At 32.6% G+C, this 20,821-nt stretch overlaps 1 protein-coding gene across 2 annotated transcripts in view; it reads right to left on the bottom strand.

Annotated features, from left to right (window-relative positions):
* The window catches only part of NEMF (nuclear export mediator factor), a 56,588-nt gene that overhangs the window by 22,636 nt on the left and 13,131 nt on the right, over positions 1–20,821 (bottom strand). For both annotated transcript variants that reach the window (XM_073211284.1, XM_017669169.3), the window contains 16 exons: positions 20,070–20,156; positions 18,802–18,875; positions 17,887–17,957; positions 17,731–17,806; positions 17,291–17,353; positions 16,031–16,108; positions 15,735–15,943; positions 15,303–15,494; positions 14,954–15,017; positions 13,213–13,301; positions 8,384–8,487; positions 6,967–7,029; positions 2,444–2,556; positions 1,003–1,060; positions 499–557; positions 290–410 (listed from right to left, as the gene is read on the bottom strand). In XM_073211284.1, the coding sequence (XP_073067385.1) occupies positions 290–410; positions 499–557; positions 1,003–1,060; positions 2,444–2,556; positions 6,967–7,029; positions 8,384–8,487; positions 13,213–13,301; positions 14,954–15,017; positions 15,303–15,494; positions 15,735–15,943; positions 16,031–16,108; positions 17,291–17,353; positions 17,731–17,806; positions 17,887–17,957; positions 18,802–18,875; positions 20,070–20,156 (1,521 nt within the window). The remainder of the gene's footprint in view (positions 1–289; positions 411–498; positions 558–1,002; positions 1,061–2,443; positions 2,557–6,966; positions 7,030–8,383; positions 8,488–13,212; positions 13,302–14,953; positions 15,018–15,302; positions 15,495–15,734; positions 15,944–16,030; positions 16,109–17,290; positions 17,354–17,730; positions 17,807–17,886; positions 17,958–18,801; positions 18,876–20,069; positions 20,157–20,821) is intronic.

Raw genomic sequence — 20,821 nt, 5'->3', positions numbered from 1 at the left:
TGATATCCACCTGAGTCTACCTCTGTTAAGCACATTTACATATTATCCAATAAACACTGAAAATACATTTTACTATGTAAACATACACTCAAGTATAGTAGTTAAGGACCAAATACTTTATAATTCACTAAAATAACTATATTTAACATGTCCAAAACAAAATTCAGTAAAATTTAGCAAGTGTTTTTTGAAAGTTCAATGATCCTAAAGGAGGTATAATCTTCTAAAACTTTAGAAAACTAGACAATAGAGAGCAGTATAAGCTACTTTATTAAAATCTGGAAACTACCTAGTTGTTCCATTTCTTCTGATATGAGTTCACTTGTGCAACTTGCCAGTGTCTCCATGTCTTCATCCTGCACTCTGACTTTTCGTTCACCTCGATGTCTCCAAATACAAGACTCATCTACCTACGGAAATAGTTATTTTTCAGTTATGGAACTTTTAAGTAAGAATAATGAAAATCAGAAAAAAAATAATGAAGAAGATGAAGAGTACCTTAAAGAGGAAGCTAAACCCCATCATTAGATATGAAGGAGGGAGGAAATTCTTTTTTCCTACAAAAGATAATGTACATAAGTGTTTTAAAAATCTATTTTTTCCATTTTATGCTTGTAAAATATCTGACACCAATAGTAACATTTGTTTTGCCTTTTCTCTGTCATGAAGAAATATATCCCATTTACAGAATTTGGCATTATATATAAGAACAGGAATTAAGAAAAATATAAATGCTTGTTCTCATCTTTTGGGTTAGTTGGACGCTGAATAATCTATTTTTAGAAAAAAGGCCATGTAATACTTTCTTACTTTATAAGAAAGAATATTCTCATCAATAAAAATACATATGGAGATGACATGATAAATGCGAAATCTGCTCACTAGGGCAAAATTTTCCTTATTTCATAGCAGAATATGAAAACAGAATAACTTGTTTCTGTTCTGAGAATATTAATAGATGGTCTCTCAACCTATCTCCATAATCCATTGACAAGTTATTACCTCTTATCATGAAGCTTCCTGTTGTCAAATATTCTCCAGTTGGTGCTGTTTTAGACACCTGAGGAACACAATAACATTTATTCTTATCTTAAGAAATACAGTTATTAAACTTCACTCAAGAAGGTAAAATCATATTCAAGTAAACAGCACTATGTCCTGAAAAGTTTATAATTTAGCAACAATTCTCAACAATAAAGGGATAGAAATCTCTTCAGTGATGGATGTATCTTTGGCAGTAACAAAGAGAAGAAATAATGAAGGATACACTTCATCAATAATTTTCAAATGCCATGGACATGAGCCAGAACTGGTCCACACATTTCCTCTAGTATGAGATAAAAGGAGAAAAATAAGGATAGTTTAATATGCTTACCATTTGCTAAAAGTGATATATTTACTTTACTAAAATAAAACTGTACTTTTTAAATAAAGTCCTTTTCTGAGATACTTTTTTTTGGTACCAAAATAAAGGTGTTAAAAGATTTTAAAATATATATTCTAATTTGAAAAAATAGGAAATAAGCAAATTCCACAATTTAAAAAAGATTTATACATCTGTATAAAAATTTTATACATTTTATATATCCCTAAAATCTGAGAGTTACCTTTATTAGCCATAGTTATATGAGAGGTTAAAAACACTAAATTTCATCCAAAAAAAAAACCTACTCATGAAAGAATTAAAGCCACTTTTATAATAGAACTGAGGCAGAAAATATAATCCCAGAAGTGATATTAATTTCCTAAATACTCAATATCAGAGCACAGAAGAAAATAATAAATATAAACAGATATAAAATGAGACTAAAACTAAGGGAGGATAATGGTATTGAACTCCTTTTATCTTATTGCAGCTTTAGGACTTTGTAAAAGTACATCATTATCAATTATAATTCTTGAAAATGTACAATCAATAGCAATGTGAAGTCAAATATGGAATGAAGTATCATCAAATCAAAGAGCACTAACCACAAAGAAGGACAATTGCTAAAAGCCAAGTGAATAAAAAAACCACTGGATATACCTACTTTTCTAGAAGGGCCAAGAGAATTCAGAAAACTCTAACAAAGATGAACAGGAGAGACACCTCTTAGGTCTGTGTGCCAGTCATAACTGGCCCATTCTTTATGCCACATAACTACATACATCACTCTCCTCTCTTCATTTTAGGAGTCTGCTCAAATCTTATCTTCCCAGAAAGGCCTTCCCTGATGCTTTATTCAAAATGGTAGTCCCTACCACTCTCTCTCCTTACTCTGACTAAAAAAAACACAAACTTTATAGCACTTGTTACTTGACATTATGTATATTTTTTTTCAACACCAAAACATCAGCTCTATCAAGGTAGGTACTGTTGTTTGCCTTCTTCATTTGTATGTCCTCAAAATTTGTACACAGTAGGTCTTAATAAATTAAGGAAAAGGACCACAGCCCTCATTACCTGGTGATGGTACACCCACCAAGCACTGGTGATGACACGTGCATCCCAAGCAGCACTGTAGCAAAGTGCCATTGTGCCAGCTTCAGTCAGAGTCCGAGGGGGCACTGGTTCTCCTGCAGCAATGATACGACACTTCACTACCAAAGCATAGACTCTCTACAGAACAAGATATGAGCATTACATGCAGCGTGACAGGCACCACCCTCTTATAGCTTAAACACTAATGCCACATTTTTACTTCAATATTAAAGGACGATTGTATTAAAAATGTATTTACACAGCCAACTTTTAAAAGGTCTAATAAAACAAGTCAGAGAAGAAATATCCTCACTTATATCAATAATTCTAACTTCATTCCAGAAAGGATAATTTAGAAATACCTACTGAAAGTTTAGAAAACTTGCAGAATTACTACAGATCACCTACACCCTCAAAATGAAGATCATATTATTAATATATTCCTACAGTTAGGTCTCATATATTCTTTATCTGGGATATAATTTACAAACCATAAAATTCACCTTTTATAAAGTGTACAATTCAGCGACTTTTAGTATATACATAAAGCGATGCAATTCCACTAATTCCAGAACATTGTCATCATCTTCAAAAGAAATCTTTTATTCATTATTAGCTCCATTGTTCCAGTCCCTGGCAATCACTAATCTACTTTCTGTCTCTATGGATTTTCCTATTTTGTAATTTCATATAAAAGGAATCATATGGGTCTGACTTTTTACTTAGCATGTTTCCAAGGTTCATCTATTTTAAAGCATGTGTTAGCACTACATTTCTTTTTAAGACTGAATAACAACCCATTACATGGATACAATCATATTTTGTTTATTCATCAACTGACAGACATCTGCATTGTTTCCATTCATTGGCTATTGTAAGTAATGCTGCTACAAATATCTGCAAACCAATTTTATGTGTACATGCTTTCAGTGATATTGGGTATATACCTAAGAGTGGAATTCCTGGGTCACATAGTATATTCTGTGTTTAATTCTTTAAGGACCTGCCAAACTATTTTCTATTGAAGCTGCATCGTTTTCCATTCCCACCAGCAATGTAGGACTCAAAACCCTCCACATACTCACCAACACTTGCTATTGTCTGTTTTTTTCATGATAACAGTTCTACGGGGTGTGATATAGTATCTCACTGTGCTTTTTATTTTCATTTCCCTAAAGACGAGTGATGCTGAGCATCTTATCGTGCTTATTAGCCATTTGTGAATCTTTGGGAAAAAATCTATTTGAATCCTTTGCTCATTTTTAAATTGGAAATTTTTTTTCTTTTTCTTGTTGAATCTTAAGAGTTTTTTAGATACTGGTCCTTTATCAGATAAACGATTTGCAAATATTTTCTCCTATTCTGAGGGTTACCTTTTCACTTCCTTGATAGTATCCTTTGAATTAAGGTTTTTAATTTTTACTAAGTCCAATTTATCTATTTTTTCTTTGGTTGCTTATGTTTTTGGTGCCATATCTACAAAATGACTTCCAGGCCCAAAATTATGAAGACTTACACCATACCTGCTTTTAATAATTTTATAGTTTTACCTTAAATAAATTTTACAGTTTTACCTTAGGTCTTTGAGGCATTTAATTTTTGTAAATGGTGTGAAGTAGGGGTCAAACTTCATTCTTTTGCACATGGATATTAGTCCCGGTACCATTTATTGAAAATATTACTTTATCCCCATCAAATGGCCTTGGCACCCTTGTTGAAAATCAACTGATCATAAACAAGGAATCCCAATTCTCTTCACTGATCTATCTGTCCATCTTCATGCCAGTACCACACTGTCTTGATTACTGTTGCTTTGTAGGAGGTTTTGAAATCAGGAAGTGAAATCCTCCAGTTTTGTTCTTCAAGAATGACTTAGCTAATCTGGGTGCTTGGCATTTCCATACGAATTTTAGGATCAGCTTGCCCATCTCTATAAAAAAAAATGCAACTGGAATTTCAAGAGGGATTGCACTGAATCTGCATATTAATATAGGAAGTGTTGCCATCAGAACAATATTAAGACTTCTAATCCACAATCACTGACTCTTTCCATTTATTTAGGTAGTCTTTAATTTCTTTCAACAATGTTTTATAGTTTGGGGTATATGTCTTGCACTTCTTTTTGGCAAGTTTATTCCTAAGTATTTTATTCTTTTTAATGCTATTATTAATGGCTGTTTTATTAATTTCCTTTTAGTATTGTTCATTGATAGTATATAGAAATACAACTAACTTTTGTATTTTCATCTTGGACATTGCTGAACTTACTAATTAATTTTTGGTGGATTCCTTAAGGTTGGGAATATTTAAGATCATGTCATCTACAAAAAAGTGAGTTTTACTTGGTCCTTACCAATCTGGATATTTTTTATTTCTTTTTATTGCCTGACAGCCTACTCAGAACTCCAATACAATATTGAATAAAAGTGGCAAGGACAGACATACTTATCTTTTCTCTGGATCCTAAGGGAAGGGCTTTCAGTCTCACCATTAAATACTGTGTTAGCTGTGGGTTTTCACGGATGTTCTTTACCAAGTTGAGGAAGTTTCCTTCTATTCCTACTTTGAATGTTTTTAATCACAAATCAGTGTTGGATTACTGCCAAGGGCTTTTTCTGCATCCACTGAGATGATAATGTGGTTACTATCCTTTATTCCTTTATTCACTAACAGACTATATTACATATATTTTCAAAAGTTAAACCAGCCTTGCATTCCTGGGATAAATCCCATTTTGTCATGGTATACAGTCTTTTAATATAATGCTGGATTCAGTTTGCTAACAATTTGTTGAGGATGTTTGTCTATATTCATAGGCAATAATGGTCTGTAGTTTTCTTTTCTTATGATGTCTTTGTCTGGTTTTTTTATTAGGATAATACCTACTTTATAGAGCAAGTTCAGAAGTGTTCTCACCTCTTCCATTTATTTGGAAGAGCTTGTAAAGGACTGATGTTCAATCTTCTTTAAAAGTTTGGTAGAATTCACCAGTGCGGCCATCTGGGTCTGATCTTATTTTTGTGAGCAGGGTTGTTTTTCTTTTTCTTACTAATCCAGTCTTGTAATAAAACCTACTTATTACAGGTTTGTTTTGATTTTTCTACTGCACCTGCAGTAAGCTTTGGTAATTTGTGTTTTTCTAGGAATTTGCCCCAATCATCTAGATATCTAATTTGTTGCCATATATAACTGTACATAGTATGTCCTTCTAATCCTTTTTTCCCCTACGAATGTAGCTTCTGACATAATTTAGTAAGTGCTTCAGGTACAGACTATGGATATGACTGTTTATCAATGTGAAAAGTTCCCTTTTCAGATAAAGAGGCCACATATGCAAAAACTAAGTTCTATTGTCTTATAACCACATGGCAGAACACAAGTAACTCTAAAATGGTATTTTATAAGAGGAAGCTTGTGTACATTTCCTTATTATTTTTTAATTTATCCTTTTGATTTCTGTAAAGCTGGTCATAATATCCCCTCTTTCATTCCTGAATTGGAATCTTATTTTTTTGGTCAGTCTATCTGAAAGTTGATTGGCTTCGTTGATCTTTCCAGAGAACCAAACTTGGTTTGTGGTTTGATTTTCTCTAATCTTCTATACTGTGTTTCACTTATTTCTACTGTGTTTTTCTTATTTCCTTCTTTTCTCACTATGGGTTATTTGCTTTTCTTTTTCTAGATCATACCTTGTAGTTTTGTTACTTTTTAAAAAAAATATGGTTGATAAACAATATTATAATGATTTCAGGTATACAATAGTTTTCTTTTTATTATAAGCATAACAGCTATAAATTTCTCTCTGAACACTTCTTTAGTTGCATTTCATAAGTTTTAATACAGTGTGTTTCCATTTCACTCATCTCAGAGTATTTTCTAACCCACTGTGATTTCCTCTCTGACCCACTGGTTATTTATGAGTGTGTTATTTAAATTTCCACACATTTGGTAATTTCCCAAATTTTCTTCTATTGGCACCTTCTAATTTCACTCCAATATAGCCAGAAAATTAACTTTGTATGATTTCAATAGTTTTAAATTTATTGAGACTTATTTTATAGACTATTATATGGTTTATACTGGAGTATGTTCTGTGTGTACTTGAGAAGAATGACTAATCAATCTCCTGTTGTTAGGTGGAGTGTACTAGAGATATGTGTTAGATCTAGTTAACTGATTGTGTTCTTCAAATCTTCTGTTTTCTTATTAGTACTGTATCTAGTTATGGTATCCATGATTGAAAGTTAGGTACTGAAGAACTGAACTATTATTGTTGAATTGTCTATTTCTCCCTTTGATCTGTCAGGTTTTGCTTCATGTATTCTAGGGCTCTGTTGTTGGGTGCATGTATAATTGTTATATCTTACTGATGGAATGATGTTTTTATCATTAAAAGTGTTCTTTTTCATCTCTATTAACAATTTTTGCCCTTTAGCTATTTTGTCTTATAGTCAAAAATATCTTAAAGAGAAGAATTAAAGTTCAGAATAACAGAAATGTATTACCTGTTTGATTCTTAATTACACAACTAGTAGCTCCATGAAGATCAGCATGTACATAAATGTCCCCTTAAAAACAAGTAAGAAATGATACTTTAAGTCCTGTTTCTTTTTTAAAGTTGAATATATGTATTTATTTATTTGTTTGTTTATTTAATGGGTTCAAAATCTAACAGGGATAAGAAAGCATATCAAGAAAAGTCCATGTCCCATCTCTGGGTAATTTCTCATAGGCTTCCTTGTAGGAAAGCAATGCTAATTGGTGGATTACAAAATGGTTACAGTTCTTTCCCTCCCTCTATCTACACCTCTTTGCTCTGTGACCTTGAAGATTCTCCCATCAAGGAGTAGAGCCCACTTCCCCATCCCTTAAATGTGGGCCTTCCCTGTGACCTGCCTTGGCCAGTAGAATGTGGCAGATGTGACTAATTGCCAGCTTCCAGCCCAGGCTTTGAAAGTTTTGGGTGCTCCTCTTTTTTCTCTCAGAAACTGCTGAGATGCTTTACCACATAAGCAAGCCCAGGCTACCCTGCTGGCAGATGAGAGATACATGGAGCACAAAGGTCCTGAGGACTGTGGATTTTGATGTGTATAAGTAGCAGTCAGGAGACCAAACTGAGGGAAGAGTGGTAAGAAATATGCTGGTAAGAAATATGCTGGAGAAGAAGCCAAGGGCCTTATAAGACATAAGAACTTTGTGTTTTATTCTAAGTGTGTGATAGCCGTGAATGAACAAATGAGCAGAGATGAATTCAGCAGTAAATGGTCAAACAAGGAAAAGGAAAGTGCATGGTTCCTAACAGGTAAAACAAGCAGTCATTGCTTTCTATGGGCAGTCAAAAGAGAACAAAACCTACACTGCCCCACAACAGCCTCAGCTCAATGAAAAGAGCTAGAGGAGACAAACCATGAGGACCATGTACCCTGTTACTTTCTTTCCTGGTTCAAGATCTTTAGTGGACATCAGATTAACTCTGATATTGATTAATGATTTCTGATACCCACACTGAAGGTTCAACCAGTGAGGTGGTAGTGATCAGCCAACAAATAAAAATAAATGAGAGGCCTATGCCACAGAGTTTAAGTCCTGTTTCTAAATGTGAAAAAAAGGTTATAACCTTCAGCACTGAAAAAATAAGCCTTTACATATTTGCTCTACAATGACTTTGGAGGATTGAAAGTTTTGTTAATGTAGTAAAAAAATCAAAAGTCCAATACTGCAGATTAGCTCAACATTACTACTTTAGGAATATTCACTTTAATGAGAATTAAGTTTCAAAGCACACATTCAGCAATTAGTAAACCATCAAGCATCTAACTCTAATTCTGTCAAACAAAGGAGTATAAGATGAAAATCTACATTTAATACTGAGATAACTGATCTAATTAAGAGAAAATTCTTTAGAATTTTCATCTTACCTACCTGTTGTCAAATATCTTTTCACAATTATTTCATTCTGTTGCTGATCTCGTCCACCTATAATTAGATAGTTCTCTGAGCTAATGAACCACAGAAATTTCTCAAACCTGTCAAATCGAAGAAAAAAAGTTAACATTTCTTTTCCTTTATAGTCACCTGAATTCATACCCTTTTTACAGACAAAACAAAACATAAAGCTATCCTGCTTGTGTAGGTTAAGATAACTTGATGGTTTAATTTCCTAAGGCATCAAGATGAATTTTTTGAAAACCTGTAATACAAATTGCCCTGATTTTCTTAAGACAATCTTAGAAGAAAGCAATTAAATTCTGTTTAAAAGAAATGTTCTCTCCTTATCTCCCTCTCATATACATAGCCTTCTTAAACTCAAAGATAACTTTTGTATGACATTAGAAAATAACAAGCAATAGAGATGACCACAAATATTTCCTACATTACATACTATGACTACCATAACATTCTTCATGACTTAATCTACAATTTAAAAACTTGTTTGAAGATGATATTGAGCAGACATTAAACTACACTACCTCATATTTGCAAAATGCAATAGAAAAAGGATTTTATCCCTATTTCCTAATCTGATTTTTGAATAATATGTAGTTCAAAAAATTTTTTAATTACATAAGAAAGTATACAGAGAGATCCTGCATCCCTTTAGTTCTCATCACCACTAAGAAACAGGCAGCCATTGTGATTAGCCTCCTATGTATTCTTCTCCAGAATTTCTGTATACATACAAAAGCTAAAATTAAATGCTTATTCTAAACCTTTTCTCTTTATTAGACACACAGATAGTGCTCTGGAAATGGCTTTCTTTTTTCATTTAAAAATACATCTTCTCGCATCATTGAGTGAAGGTACTATCCTTGTTTAAACACTCACTTTTTGATGATAAAGAGCTTTGTAAAAAGACATAAACCCAAAAGGACAAAGTGAGAAATATAAATCAAGGATGTATTTTGTAATTTTCCTAGTAAAGGAATGTATAACTAGCAGACCAAAAAGCAAAAACTATCAATTAAAAGAAAGCAATGAGGCAGACAAAAAACACAGAGCAAATGAGACAAATAGCAAATAGTAAGATGCATATATTTAAACCCAAATATATCAGAAACTACATTAAATGTAAATGTAGTTAATTCTCCAGGTAAAATCAAGGACTGTTAGACTGGAAAATAACAATGATATATACAATCCTTTAAAATATAAGGATATAAAAACGTTGAAATATAGTAATGGAAAAAAATATACCATGCAAACACTAACGAAAAGAAAGCTGTTTAGTTTTAATGTCTCACACAGAAGGAAAAAAATAGTTACAAGCTAAAAGATCACTTTATTAAAGTTAATAACAAGGCTCAGTTCACCAGGAAGATGTAACCGTTCTAAATTTTATCACCTAATATATAAAGCAAATATATAAAGCAAAAACTGGCAAAAGTAAAAGGAGAAACAGAGAAATCCACAATTGTATGATATTTAACACCCCCTCTCTCGGTAATCATTAAAAGAATTGGTAAAAATGACAAAGATTTGAACATGATTAATAAGTGACCTAATGAATATTTAGAGAAATGTACCCAACAACTACAGAATAGATACTCTTTTCAACTATATATGAAACATTTGTAACTAAAGCTGACCATAAATATGCTGGGTCATAAGGCAAGTTTCAAAAACAAATGTCAAAGAATTGAGGCAATTCAGAATACCATCTCTGACCATTACACAAAGTAAACTAGAAGTCAGTAACAAAAAAAAATAGCCCCACATGTTGGGAAGTTAATAAATACATCCTTCTAATAATGCATGGGTGAAAAATCCTAATAGAAATTAGGATATATTCTGACATAAAAGTTAATAAAAATATTACATAACAAAACTTTTAGATGCAGTTAAAGCCAGGCTTAAAGGGAAATTTCTGCCTTAAACATATATTAAAAAAGAAAAGCTGGAGTAAAAATAAAAATCAATAACTAAGTTTCTATCTCAAGAAATCAGAAAGGGAACTACAAATGAATCCCAAAGAAAAGTAGAAGGATGAAAATTATAAAACAGAGAACACATACCTAATAGAGGAGATCAACAATAAAAAACTGGTTCTTTAAAGACAATACAACTGAAAATAAAATTGAATATCCTCTGGTAAGAATAATCAAGAAAAAGAGAAGGCACAAATAACAACTATCATGAATGAAAAGGAAGATTAATTAAAGATCCTAGAGATCTTAAAAAGTTACATGGGAATATTAAAAAACTTTTTTGTATATTTCAACTTCAGATAAAATAGACAAAGTCTTAGAAAACAACTGCTAACCAAAACTAAAAAATCTTAATAATCCTTATTATCTACTGAAAATTAGAATCTTTAATGGAAAATTTTTCCATAAAGAAAATTCCAGGACTATCCAGCTTCACAGGTGAATTCCATAAAACATTTAAGGACAACTGTTAAAGGAATACCTCCCAATTTGTTTGATGGGGTAATATAATCTTGATTCCAATACCTAACAAGAACATTCTAAAAAGTGAAGATCACAGGTCAATTCTATTCACCAGCATAGATGGGGGGTGGGGGTGGGAGGAACAAAAAAATTTTGAAAACTGTAAAATAAAGGATGAATGATCAGACTCAAGATGCTGAATTTTGAGCTGGCAGTGGAAAAAGCCAAGAAACAAGTCCATTTACACTGTGTGACCTAGAAAAAGCTGAAAAATAGCAGCACTTGGTACTGCTAAATGTAAGGCTTCAGATGGGGTTGAAAACAGGACTGGCTCAAAGTCTGATCAAAAAGCAGTTACTTCGCTAGATCTTCTTTTCAGCTCTGAACATGATAACTCCCTCTTCCACACCAGTGTCTAATAGAAGGCCAGAAATTAATTCTCTGGAAGGGATACAAAAAAAATTGCCCTCTAGACTAGAGGAAATGTGGCACAGTTGTAAGGGAAACATGTAAAACAGGGCAATGAAATAAATATATGAACTACTGGATACTAAGACTCCCCAGCCTATTATCCTCACTGAGCTCCCAAAACGCTGACAAGCCAGTCTTCACATTACAAGCAGGAGAGATTAAGCAATTTTTTTGGGAAATGAGTCCAGCTGAAAAGGAAGAAAGCTAAAGACATCCAGTTTCACACAAAATGGTCCACTCAGATCATTTTATAAACCACCCGCAGAGAACTTGCCATCACCACTTCAATGCTCTACTTCACAACAGGAATCATCAGGACCCCCAGACATTAGCAGTGTCTCCAACAGAGACTTTATGATGGAGACCAAACCAACAAAGAGAACAAAACAAAACGAAACAAACTAGCAGAAGACAGAGATCTGTGAAAAGGATACTAAATAAAATTTAATGCACCTCAGCCATTCTAGTATAAAGAAACTGAGCAGGAAGTTTTTAGAAAGTAAGACTCAAAGAATCAACAACAGCTTAAAATTAGAAAAATGATAGGAAGATATAAAAAAATTCATGGAAGGATTGATAGATGAAGTTGAGGAAATCTTTCAGAATATAGAACAAGATAAAAATTGAAAAACAGAAAATACAAAAAAATTGGAGGACCATCCAAGGGGTCCCATATTTAAAAAATTAGACTTCGAGAAAGAAAGACAACAACAAAACAGAGGGCAGGCAATTTGCTAAGAAATGTTTCAAGAGAATTTCTCAGAACTGAAAATTTCCAAATTAATAAAGCTCCCCAAGTATCCAGCATAATGTTTAAAACATCCTCACCAACCTGCATCACTGTAAAATTTTGTAAATTGAAAAGAAAAAAGAGATCCACAAACTTACAAAAAAGACAAAAACGAGTTTCCTATAAATAGCCACTACCAAAGTGTTATCAGATTTTCCAAGATCAAATCTGGAAGTTAATACAATGGACAATGCCTTTAAAAGTCAGAGAAAAACATACATTCAAACTAGAATTCTATACTCCACAAAGTATTAAGTAGAAGAGTAAAGTAATACTTTTACACATTGGAAACCTCAAAACCTTTACTTCCTATACACACCCATTCTCATGAAACTTTTAGGACACATACTCTATCAATCAAGAAAAAGAAAGTATGAGATCCAGAACAGAGAATCCCACACAAAGAAGGGTAAAGAAAACTTCCAGGATAATAACAAATGGAGATCCTAAGATGTTTAAAGTAACCAATCTAGATCAAAGCAAGTCAAAAAGCTCCAGGAGAGATTACTGCAAATGATACTGACAAAATACCAATGTGTTTGAACACACTTGGAAGACAATTTGGAGATGAATTAATAGTAAGAACAACAACAACAAAAAGCAAACAAAATAAGGGTTACTTACTTCAGAGAAGACAAAAAACTGAGCAGGGAAGGAAAAGAAAACAATACTGCACGATTCATCTGTGACTATAATTTAAATATTCATAATAATATTAATGCTGAATATCAACCTTGACAAAATTTGCTCTACCTATACTGGGAGGCTGGGTAGTGTGGGTGTATATAACAGAGCACAAGTGGAAAGAGTAAAATCTTCATCTTCCATGGTGGGCAATTAGTAATAGAGTATAAAACAGAAAAATTAAGCAGCAGCAATATAAGCATATTACTAAGAGAAAAGGAGGTGTATGCCAAAAAATCAGCTAAGAGAGCTAAAAGTAGTTTCCTTGGGAAAGGGGTCACAATAGGAGTAGGGGCAAAAAAAAATGCAGGGCTACTGGTTTTATAACAGGTTTTGTAGAAATAGCTTGATTTTCTAAACAATGTGCATGTATAACTTTGATAAAACCAAAAAGTATACTTGAAAAAAGTAGAACTTACCAATACACTTTCCTTGCTTTTTGAATAGAGGTAACTGTTTGGACTTCTTTTAAGGTTTGTTTTGTTTTCTTTTCTGCTGACTTGAATGCCTATTTATATGAAAAGAGCTTTTAAATAATTTGTTGAGAATTAATTTAAATAACACCAAGTAAACGATAGGGCAAGAAATTATTTTTTAAATGTCACAAAATGAACTATCAGCACACACACACACTCATACTCACATGAAAATAATGAAGAAATGAAAAGACTTTCACCTTAAGTATTAAAACAACTTAAGTAAAAGATTTATTGTATACAAGTATTTGCCCCAGAACTACAAATTAAAAAGTGTATTTGTTTAGAAATATTGAGTGCCTATCAAAAAATAGGTTCTAAACTAGATACTGGGGATACAACAGTGAACAAGACTAAGTTTCCATCCCTACCCCACAGAGTCTAGGAGAAGAGACAAATATACAACACAGAATTATTCAAATAAACATGGTGATGCATCTAAGGATGCTATGAGAGTAAAATAGGAAACCTAACTTATAACTGATTATGGTCAAAGAACGTGTTTCTGAGGAAATGCATGTAGGCTGAAGCCTGAGGGATTAATGAAATTATCAAGGCAAAGAACTGAAAGAAGAGCACTATAATCAGAAAGAAAAGGCTAGCTTGATCAGCAAGCAGTGATCACAGGGTAAAATGCCAAGAAAGGAGGTTGGAGAGGTAGAAAGAGGGCCAAGTCATCAGGGCCACTCATTTAACAGCTATTAATCCAACTGTGTTCTTTCAAGGCAATATTCTAGGGACGGGAACATAGCAATGAACAAACCACACAAAAAGCCTTACTTTCATGAAATCTACAATCTAGGGGAAGACAGATGAACACATGTTGGGAGGGGTGTTTTTTAAGAAGAAAAACAGAGTAAAGAGGGAGTGATTGAAGGTAGTACTATTTTAAGTAAGAGTGGTCAAGACAGGTCTCTCTGATAGGGCCTCATATAAGTAGACAGCTGAATGAAGGGAGGGATCAAGCCATGGAAATTTTGAGGGAAGAGCATTCCCAGTAGAAACTGGAGCAGAAAGTGCAAAGGCCCTGAGAAGGCAGTATGGGCCACTGCTATAGAAACAGCTAAGATCCCAGTGTAGCTGGAAAAAGCATGGAACAAGAGGCATGCAGGTAATGAGATCAGAGGAGTGCAAATCACATAGAACCTTATAGGTCAGGAGAAGGCCTTTGAATTGTCTTGAGTAAGATGGGAAGTGGAAGATTTTGAAAAGAAAAAAATGATTTCATTTTTTAAGTAAAAAGATCACTGTGGCTGTTTTGTGAAGAACAGACTGTCACGAGGAAAGGGTAAGAGGAGAGAGATCCAGTAAGAGGCTACTGTTATAGGCCATGTGAATAGAGATGACAGAGGCCTGGGCTAATGAGAAATCATCAGACTGGTTATACTTTAAAGGAAGAGCCAAAAAGAATTGCTCGTGGATTGAATATGGTTTTATGCCAGAAATTCCAGGATGACTCCAACATTTCTGACCTGACCAAATGGAGAAATCAAAGGGCTATTTGCTGAGATGGGATTGGGAATGAATAAGTTTGGGGAAGAAAATAAATACTGGAAACACACATTTAAAGCAAAATTAAATTTGAAAGATATTTCTGAATTAGAAAACTGCATTTAAACAGAAGAATTAAGGCCATTAAAGCAGAGAAAAACTATTAATATTCACTTTAAGAAATATTAAGTACCTTCTCAGCAGCTTCAACAGTCTTTTGTGTTTTCTTAGCAGCATATCTCTTGTGATCATAATACCTAGAAAAATATATTTCTTGTAATTTTAGCAAATTTTTGTTTAGTTTTCTAATTATGTTATCTCTAATTTTAGACTCTCAAGTCATACACATAAGTTTTGTTCATCATGCAACTTTGTTTTATATGTTCTGTTTGAAAACAAAGTTGTATAATGAACAAAATGAGATTTTAATAAGTATTTTCACCCAAGGACATACAGGCAAATAATGATTCTTCTTATCCTTAATACCCTTTTTACTGTAGCTGGTATTTTACCTAAACTTTATACTTAAATTTAAGACTTACTTTTTGGCATTGGCATATGCTGACAAGCTGAGATCAACATCAACAAGTAATGGCCTATTTTTCTGAGGCTTCTGCAGCTGTTTATTCTTTTGCTTTTTTTTTTTTCCTTTTGTTGGTTCGGTTTCATTTTTCTCCACACTGATGTCACCATCAACATCATCATCTTCCTCCTCTGATAACAAGTATGGATTTCTATTAAAAATATCCAATAGTATTTCACTAATGTCAATGACATCACTTTTTTATTTTCGATCTTCCTCAATGAAATTATAAATGGTTTACAGAATTTAAATAGTAGCATTATTTTCATGTAATTTTTTTCTGTATCTTCAAGGATAAATTTCCAAATAAAATTAAAAAATTTTAATAGAGTGAATAGTTAAAAGCAAAATAAAGACAAGCATCAGCTACTTAACTAAGAATCAAACTTACCTTAGCAGCATTGTAACATGATTTGTTTGTAGTTTTAATTCTTTGATTGCATTCGCAACAGGGTCTCCTTGAGCTTGGGCTTCTTTCACAATTAACCCAATTTCTGTCCAATCTATCTGATTGGCTAAAGCACTTCGAACAACCTGAATGGCTCTGTCAACTATCTGTAGGTTCATTTCTATGAGCTCTCCTTTAAGTTTGTCTATTTCCTTAAAAAATAAACCAAAAACATTTACTATAATGCCAGTTAAAGTTACCACTTCTAAAAAAGCATCTGAAAGAGCTAAACATGATACCTGAGCTTGCTGAAGTGCTTCTAATCTGTTTTCATGATCCTTTCGGACATTATCTAATTTCTTCAATGCTTGTTTTTCCTTTTGTGGATAAAACAGATTTTCAAAAAATTGTATTTCTCCTACCTCCTGCACCTTTTCTCTTACCTCCTGAAACTCACTATCACATTCCCACTGCTATCCCCTCAACGTTGTTACCTAGCTATCTAAGTTCTACCTCCCCATGTCCATCCTACCCTAAAGTGTTTCATGCTCCAAAATTACCTCTCTGTCCACCTGCTTCCCATTCCCTGTATTAGAAGGTATTTTGCTTACAGGTTACATTACATGTAAGATATTCCCCTAATGCTTTGCATTATTCAAGTAGGCAGAATTCAAGATATTTTTTTCCTATGACAAAAAAGTAAAATTTGGGGGAATGCATTCTTAGAAAGCACAAATTACCAAAGTAGCTTCTTTTTATTTTATTGCTGCTTTTAACTGTCTCAGCATTATTTCTAGTATTTTACAGACTACTTTTTTCCCTCAGTTTAACAACACAAAGGCTCATGGTAGTAATTTGGCCTTTTTTATAGCATTTTATCATATATAATTTATATTTCAAGATTATTGATTTGGGGGCAAATATTTTAACACTTGTAAGAGCGTCACCAATTCATGAATATCTGAATGCTAGATGTCATATTAAAAAGATTTAAATTATAAGAATAGTGACTATTAAAAGAATGCACAATGATTACTAAAGTAATTTATGGGGATTCTGATGCACATAAAAAAACCAAAGGGTTCAATGTGACAGCCAAATATGTTAACCAGCCAAAGTGCTGTGTGGAGTCATGACACATGCAAAGTATATTAAAGGACTGGTTTAAAAATCCACTAAAAAAAAAAACAAAACAGTTTAAACAAATATACTTGTTTGTACAGAAAAAAATACTTTTTCCTCTACTTTGGCCTATTTACAAATCTCCTTAGAACAGTATTCCCTTAACATCAAAGTTTGAAAAGCTTTGGGTTATTTTACTAAAGCAAATCATAAATAACAGCCTCACCTTCCCACTGTATTTTCCACTTGGGAGATTATCTGACACACCGATGGAACAAATGAGGATATGCTTTTCAATACTGAGCCCCACCAGCCCTTATCAGAGCATTCCCATACTGCTTCTGAAAGCTGCCTATTACTACAAGAAGACATTGTCAACCCAGCAATCTATGCTAACGCTAGATGGTTTAACATAAATGTTTTTAATAATACCATACCTGTTGTAAAGCTTTTAAATCTATTTTCTGACCTTCTATCTTGGAATAAAATTCATCCACAGCCTTATTAAAAAAAAAAAAAAAGGACAGTAACTAGCTGAAAAAAGAGTATGATCTCTATTTCAACTTGTACATACAGAATTTTAAAGTCCACTTTGTTTCATAATACCACCCAAAGAACTTAAGCAGATTTCTAGTAAATGTGTTACACAGCTAAAGTCAAGAATCAAGTTAAGTTCAAATTTTTGGTCCTTCATCTTGAAATAAAAGTGGCAATAAATGTTTCCAACAGTTTGTATCTGTGACTGCACTGATTTTTAATGCCCAGATTCACTGAAACTGTAAAGCAAAAAAGAATTTTCAATTTCTTAATTAAAGCAAGTTGATATTAATTTAGCAAGACATGACAATTGGTCAAAAAACAGAATCAGAAAACCCACCTTGTCAAATGATTCAAATTCTATATATGGACATTGTGAATGTTGAGAAAACAAGAAAGGATGAAATTCCTCATACCTGTAAAACATATTTTTTATATCACATTCAAGAACATTAATAAACCTCCAGAGCAAATTGATCCATGCCTACATGCTTACGTGAGTATGTCTTCAGTTGGTTTATCTACTTCCAGGCTTGGTTTTATTTCTCTTTTCTGAATGATATACCCCTACAAAAATCCAACATTGAAACTCATTTCTACCTACATTTAACAAAGGTTATTTTCTATGACTGTTATTAATTTTATTAATTTAACTTACAAAATTATTCTGGTTATAGTCAGCTGCTTTTGTCTGCTGATTGTACCACTTCTCAAAAGAATGGTTTTTAGTTAGACTCAGTATTATTAGAAAACACTGGTTTATTCATTAGAGGAAGAAAAAACAGGGAATAAAGAAAATGAAAACTAGTGATTTGATAAAGTCGTGGGATTATGCATGTGCCTCTGGCTTTTTTCTTTACATTTTTAGATACTCTGCAATTTAAAAATGCCAAAAGCACTTTACTTCCAGCAGAAGAAATATTTCACTTTCTTGGAAGGAAATTTTAATTCATTTTAAAAACTGGGCAGGTATATTTGGCCTGAATTCAGCCAAAACTCTTTCCGAATTTTTTTTGTTAGTTATATTTTGATTAGGGAAGAAAAACAAGGTATGAGGTAATTCAGAGGATGTTTATTAGAAGGATGTAAATCACCAAATTTTTTTAAAATGCCAGCAAATTAAAATGCACTTCTCTATCTAAAAACAATATATGAAAAAGTATTTTCAAATTCCTCAACTTTTCTGGAATGATACTATTAACTCTACCTAGGATTTTCTGTAAAAGGTAAGGATCAGAACAAAAATTACAAACCAACAGCAATTTAAAAAAATACCTTAGAATAAGCATATTACAGATGTCATATTTCTAAATTACAACATTTATATCAATCCTTTAATGAAAATTTAAATTCTGAAAATGTAAATAAATAAAACCACAACATTATACAGTAAGTGTATGTGATGCTTAACCTTTCCACTGAAGCTGGACGTTGTTTTCATATAGCCTTCAGCTTTCTGCAGACAAACAAGTACTTTTTCAATATCTAATGGGGGAATAAAAAAAGGAAAATGGGAGTGCCAATCACTTGCCAATTAACTACTATTAAACAAACATGTAGAAAACAGAAGTGTGCTTATGAAATAATAAGTATTCAAGAAAATTAGATATAGTTATTTCATGTTTGTAATCAGAATGTCAATATAATCTGCATATGAAAACCAGGACGTTTTGACCAGCCTATTGTCCAATAAATAGCTTTTATTGAATCCATCTTTCCTCTCATTATCTGAAAGGCATTTTATTCGGAATTCCCATATATATTTGGGCCTATTTCTGAATTCCTTATTGTGTCTATTCCTTCTTCAAAAACTTATTAATTACTATAGCTTCATGATATATTTTAATCAGTGAAAGGTTATTCTCCAACATAACTACTACTTTCCAGAGTTTTCCTAAACATTTTGCATGCTTTTATTCCACATGAATATCAGACTCATTTTATTTAAAACAAAACTGCAATAGCAAAAACAGTACCACTTACAGGCATTTTGATCAAGATTACAAGGAATTAGCATCAAATCACTCACTAAAACATTCAATTTGTGCTTTTAAACACACAGAAAAAAATCGTAGCATAAAAGTTATTATCCCTAAACTTTAAATGACTTCCAAAATATAAATATCAAGGAAGGTTTTTTTTTAATTTTACATGAGAATCTGCAAGTAAAAATTTGTCAGACTAAATCTTCCATTTTCCTTGTATTTCCTCTAATTTTTTACTGTCCTCATCTGGCAAGTAAGTTGGTTCCCTTTAGTATTTACAAAGCCTAATTCATCTTATGGCCACACTACAGTACTTACAAAATTAAAATGCATGAAGAATGTTACTTTTAGCAGCACTCTAGGTTCTGAGTCAGAAGATAAATAATTCAACTCCTTCAAGCCTATACCAGAAAATGTCTCAAGTTCAGTGACCACTTCAAAAATTTAGGAAGAGGAAGAGAATATTCTGAAGTTGAAAAGTAATAAGGTATGTCAAGAAATTGAACTACATGTTACTAGGGATAAAGTGCCATATTAGACTAGGAAACCAGAATACCATGTGGATTGAACATGCATAGGTCAGATTCTTAAATTCTTAAGTCTAGAACTACCTGCTCATTTCATAGTTTTTAAAAATTTTCATAGTTTTTAAAAATAAATGAAAATGAGCAAAACCTGTAGCATGCAGGCATACCTTTACTTTCTAATTTTTCATCCACTTTGACATTGCCAGAGAATCCATTTTCTATAAGACAGTGTTCAATGAGAGCTGGTCCATATGCTATAAAAGCAAAAGGTATTATTTTTAGTATCTTCCTATAAAATTTAACATTCAAAATATAATATGAACTTCTATCCCAAAATAAATGATACTGAATCTCCAGTAGCCAGTGAATGTAAGTTTACTTATTTTGAAATATTATTAGAAATGACAATTCAACACTTATAAAAATTTGAGACTAGAATAAATTTGTATAAGTCAGTAAAAATGTTATAGAAATTTAATGGAATTTAGCCACATATAAAAGGGATGATAGAACAGGAATGCAAGTTGGTGTAGCAATGAAAAATTGATTAATGTAATATACTGTATAATAAGAATAAAGAATAACAAAATCAAACTTACAAATTTTATGCATCCTATACTAACAGTTGGGAAGTTCTAAAGACAATTTTTAAATGCATTCTAATTTCATAGGAGAGGAAGAATAACTCTACAATGTTCAGAAATCAAGGGTACTTGCCTGCCCATATGTTCTCCCCTGATTTCCTTAGCACAGGGATAAATAATGATTTTATCACAGTATGAAAGTTAGCTGGATTATCTTTGTCCTGGTTATCAAAAAAGTACCTGGCAGATACTGGGATGCCCTGAGACCACCCACCAATTACAAGGAAAACAACAACCAGCTAAATAATTATTAAGCTGAAGATTCACAATGAAAA

The sequence above is a fragment of the Manis javanica genome, chromosome 8 (assembly GCF_040802235.1).
Source record: "Manis javanica isolate MJ-LG chromosome 8, MJ_LKY, whole genome shotgun sequence".
In the NCBI taxonomy this organism is placed as follows: domain Eukaryota; kingdom Metazoa; phylum Chordata; class Mammalia; order Pholidota; family Manidae; genus Manis; species Manis javanica.
Note: the sequence above shows the minus strand (reverse complement) of the source record. Positions and strands in the feature narration are given on the sequence as shown.